Source organism: Triticum urartu, unplaced genomic scaffold (assembly GCF_003073215.2).
Source record: "Triticum urartu cultivar G1812 unplaced genomic scaffold, Tu2.1 TuUngrouped_contig_6723, whole genome shotgun sequence".
Lineage (NCBI taxonomy): Eukaryota > Viridiplantae > Streptophyta > Magnoliopsida > Poales > Poaceae > Triticum > Triticum urartu.
In genome coordinates this window covers 7954-13227 of record NW_024117507.1, presented here as the reverse complement: position 1 = coordinate 13227, position 5274 = coordinate 7954, and the positions used below count along the sequence as shown (strand labels likewise).

Genomic DNA, 5274 nt, shown 5'->3' with positions numbered 1-5274 from the left:
GCTTGCTGAGGGCCGCCGGCAAGAGGCTCGGGGTGGTCGGGCTGGGCGGGCTGGGCCACGTCGCGGTCAAGTTCGGCAAGGCCTTCGGGCTGCACGTCACGGTGATCAGCACGTCGCCGGCCAAAGAGCAGGAGGCCAGGGAGAACCTCAAGGCCGACGACTTCATCATCAGCACCGACGACAAGCAGATGCAGGTACCTAATCTAATGGCCATTGCTAGCTTGCGTCCATAGTCCATCGAGTCCACTGTCGGATTGCATTAGTCGTTAACTCTAGCTTGCGTCAGTATTTAACCTTCTTGCAATTTGTAGGCTATGGCGAGGAAGCTTGACTACGTGATCGACACAGTCCCGGCGGCGCACTCGCTGGGACCAATCCTGGAGCTGCTCAAGGTGGGCGGCGCACTCGCCCTCGTCGCCGCTCCGGACGGGCCCCTCGAACTACCTTCCTTCCCGCTTATTTTCGGTGAGCTAACTAATTAACATGCTACTCTAAGTGTCGTGACTAAAACCACGACACTTATTTTAGATCGGAGGAAGTAGTATTTACCATCAATCTCGCGCTGTCTCCATCCTGTTTAACAACTAATTTGACATGGTAAATCTTCTGGATGCATGGGTACGTACAGGGAACAAGACGATCAGTGGGAGCATAACGGGGGGAATGAATGACCATCAGGAGATGATGGACCTCTGCGGGGAGCACAACATCACCTGCGACATCGAGCTCGTCTCCAACGACGGGATCAACGGCGCGTTAGCCAGGCTCGCGCGCAACGACGTCCGCTACCGTTTCGTCATCGACATTGCGGGGGGTGACTCCAGGTTCTAGCTAGTTTTGTTGCTCTGTGTCAAAATGGAATGAAATGATGGGTATCTGTTTGAGTTCAGCACGAAGAGAGTGATGGATCTTGAATTACTAGTGAGATGTGAGAAACTGTATGTCGTCCTCCTATTGGCTATGATGTTCCTTGTATGCAATTCATCATTGAGTTTTCATTTTTTTTCAACAATGTAAATTTTCTAATATTTGGTTAACTGGATTGTATCTTGTATTCCAAGTCTCAAGACGGCTGCCCAGTACTAGTAACAAAACGGAAATATGATTTCAGCTAAAGTTCACATTTACAACCCTGTTTTCCTAAACGTTTTGTGAAGCATACGCACAAACATCAGGACAAACACTTACTTCAGTTTAAATTTGAAACTGAGGGAGTAGTTAATACTCCCTCCGTCCGAAAATTCTTATCTTAGATTTGTCTAGATACGGATGTATCTAACACTAAAATATAACTAGATATATCCGTATTTAGACAAATCTAAGACAATAATTTTGAGACGGAGGGAGTACAATATAATGGTGTCACATCCAGCTTTATATTCTTCACTCTGAATTCAGAACATGTACTGAATGTTTACATGAGTAGTGCTACAAATGCCCAGAGCCGGCTTCGACGTTGTTTTCCCTCTGGTGTACTCCTTAGTCTAAGATATGCAATTTGTACCGGAAGTGCATGGGTAGACCACCATCAATATTTCTAACAACTCTCCTTACGCATGACGAGCACGGCGGCAGCATGAAGGGGTAACAGAGGACTTGTCCTCGCTGGTTCCACAGCCTCACCAACCACAGCTACGGCTACAAGGCAACCAATTTATCTTAATAAAGTCCGAACTGATGAAGAGATGTGGGTAGATTGCAGAATTTTTTTTTGTTAATGCCTCGTTGGCAGGGTCTTGAACTTGACGTCTCTTCCAAATTGATAGAGAGATGCGGGCGATATATTTGAACAGGCCATCATGGCAGTGAAGTGGGTGTCGTCGATGGGTGTAGGCATGTACCAGGTTTACACTTGAGATGTTTTTCATGGTGTATACCTCCACTAACTTGCACAAATCTTCTGTTCATGGTAAAAGTCAATCACTGTGATGTTTTACCACTAATGGGCGCAAAACCCGTCGGTAGATGGGTTTAGAGGAGCATGTCAGTGATAGATTAATCCCTAGTAGTGAATAGCATGGTCAACTCTTCGTGCCAGTACACACATTATATAATACCTCAAATCAGCGTGAGCTGCATTCTCTGCTTTAACAAGTACAAAACATCTGAGTTGTATCTACGAGTGTGCTGTACGGTGTAATTAACAAGCTTAAACGATGATCCTCCTGAGAGCAAATCAGTCATCTCTCCCAATTTGTCGGATCTTGGTTTGTGTTGATCTACCTGTAACCTCAATGTCAACGGCAGCCCCAACGGCATCACCATAATAATCCATGTTGATGTAGTACTTATTTTTAGTCTACCCAACACCAATTTATCTTGGTCATGGTCATGTGCTGATCTACCGGCAACTTCAATTCAATGACAAAACGACAGTACCAAGGCATACACATCACTATTGAATCCATGTTGATGTACTCTACCCAACACCTTTGTACGTAAGATTAACTCCAACAGTACCTCGGAAAATTTAGGCTCCGTTGGCGCGTCAATGCACGCATAGGAGCCAACTAGCGCGGCAGGCGCCGGTTAGCAGAGATGGTGAACAATGACATTGGCGGATCAACAATGTGCAAATAACTTATGTCGTTGTTCAGCAGATGATGTCATTCCTTTGTTGAAGATGTTCGCTCAAAGTTCCATATTATGGTTCAAAAAAACACGTCAAAGAAAAAACATAGCACACCTTTTCCAAAAATAAGTCTGAACTGGGCTCAAGCTGTATGCGAAAAGAATTTACTTTCTTATTTTTGGTCAAATGAGCAACTGACGGTGAGGTGTCACAACGATTTTGATCCTTACCGCGCCGGCATCTCTGAGTCATGATTCCGATCTTCATGTGATGCCATCGAAATGTATAGTGTATTTATATCTACACAGGAACGTGACAGGGATCCTTTTCTGAGTCATGATTCCAATCAACATGTGATGCCATCTTTCAGAAATGTATAGTGTACTTATATCTACATGGGAACATGACAGAAAGACACAATGTGTGCATAGAGTAACATTACGGTGTATGATCGTTTTTGTTGTTAATAAAGAAGAAGTTGCACCAACCACGCGGGTGATTTTATTAACCCCATGCTCAACGGCCGGCTGAGGACTAGAAAATGGTTATGTGATAATCTTTTTTTTAATTATGTGCTGGATGACAGCACTTCACATGCCACAAGGTGTTATTATATTTGCGCTTAAAGAAATGGCATCTGACGTGCGAGTGGCCCAAGTAATAGTTTACTTAGCATCTCCTCAAGGGAAGGAAAAAAGCTTGATTTTCCATGACAAGTGAAGTTCAGCTGACCAGCGATCCCTGTCATGTCACAGAGGAGAAACTGTGAAATTCAGGTGAGAAGGCGTGATCGTCACATCTCTACTAGTCAAAAAAGTTGGTTCCCTAGCCTCCTCTCCTTTCCGATTTTTTACTCCCTTTCATGTTGTTGTTTTAACTACAACCATTTTCGCATAAAATAAAAACCAACATAAATATAATAACTTGTGATAATATAAACCAAATGGATACTTTTCCATAACCATGTCCTCTACTATTAAAAGGGAGTTCTGAACTAATTGATCATGTCCTTAATGCCCAAACTGCTGAAACTCCGGCGCTTTTGCAAGGTTTGAAGTTTCTTTCAGAGATTGGGTGCACAAAGGTGATAGGAGAATCAGATTGTCTTGAACTGATTGAAGCATGCATCGGAAAAACTGAGATTTTGGGTCCTAATGCAGCGATACTTGCGGACTGTTTTCATATTGCTCATGGCATTCCTAGAATTTGTTTCAAGCGTTGTCCAAGGGAAGCTAATGAATTGGCACATTTTACAGCTTGATACTGTTATGGTGTTAAGGCTCGTTTTTATTGGGCGGATGTTGCTCCAAGTTTTTTATTATCTCATGTACTCAATGATGTAACATTGCCACAGTTTAAATAAAGTGCCATGAGGCTATCCTTAAAAAAAGGAGTTGGTTTGGTCGCCCTACCTCCTTACTGGTTTTTTCCTCCCTGCGTGACCCTCCTCCTTTGGTTTCTTGTTGGTTTGTTAGTCACCCCAACCGATGTCACACAAAATACAAACCAACATAAATAGTATAGAACAGGACCATTTTTTATACAAGTTTAATATTTTTCAAATACATGAAACAGTTGTCGTGTACATCTGAAACATTTTTCTATTCATGCATGCTGAACATTCTTTCAAATATATGATTAACACTTTTTCCAAACATACATTTTGATGTCAATCTTTTTCGTACACATTCTGTATTTTACTTATACACCAGAAATATTTTTATGTACATGTTTGTATTTTCCAAATACATGATTAACATTACAAAAACTTATATTTTTATCTCTACTTTTTCATACATTTTTAATACATCAGGAATGCTTTTTATGTACGTGTTTAAAATTTTCCAAATACAGTATTAAGATTTTTGAAAACTTATATTTTTGATGTCTACTTTTTTTCATACATTTTTTAAAACATATATTTTTATATCTACTTTTCCCAACACATTTTACATTTTTTTGCATACATCAGGAATGCATTTTATATACACGTTTAAGATTTTTCAAATATATGATTAATATATTTTTCATATATATGTTTTCATGTCTATTTTTCATACACATTGTAAAAAAATTGTATACATTACAAACAATTTTCATACATGGTTATCTTTTTCAAATGCGCGACTAGGAATTTTTCATTTTTGTGTATAATGTGATTTTTATAATAGAAATATTTAGTATATTTTAAAATATAAGCAAAAGTAAAAAAATAAAGAACAAACGAATGAAAATTTGAAAAAAAAATAAAGAAAAAAGCGCTGAAGGACTATAGTCGGTGCTGGGTCGGCTCATTCTTGCGGCTGCTTGACGCGAGACTGTGCTACGTCTTGGGACCTCCTTGTTAGCGAAATCACTAATTGATGAGTACTCTTTTGAAAGATCACTCCCACCAACCTAGGTGTGATAAGTGGCGCTGCATGTGCGCCACTTGTCGCAACTTGAGAGTTTTGCCTTTTTTTCGTAGTTCTGTTAATTCAAAACGTTTACCTATTGAATCGTACGTCTAAATCTCGAACCGTTTTCATTATTGAATTACTCACGTCGAGATCTTCAAAACTAGATCCCATGTTGATAGGTTTTGACGAACTTTTTTCACGAAAAAAACCGGACGAGAAAACCAAACTACGAGCACCTTTTTCCCCCTTTACGAAAGCCGTTCCTGGTAGGCACGGTGAAGCAAATCCGTGCCTCTCGTGGAA

At 40.7% G+C, this 5274-nt stretch overlaps 1 protein-coding gene across 1 annotated transcript; it reads left to right on the top strand.

The window, feature by feature from the left end:
- Positions 1-8: 8 nt before the first annotated feature.
- LOC125531015 (probable cinnamyl alcohol dehydrogenase 6) lies at positions 9-1067 on the top strand (the record flags this gene model as incomplete). Its single annotated transcript, XM_048695416.1, has 3 exons — positions 9-194; positions 312-465; positions 629-1067. Coding segments are annotated over 3 exons (543 nt in total), but the record flags the coding sequence as incomplete, so codon positions are not given.
- Between the last annotated feature and the right edge of the window lie 4207 nt (positions 1068-5274).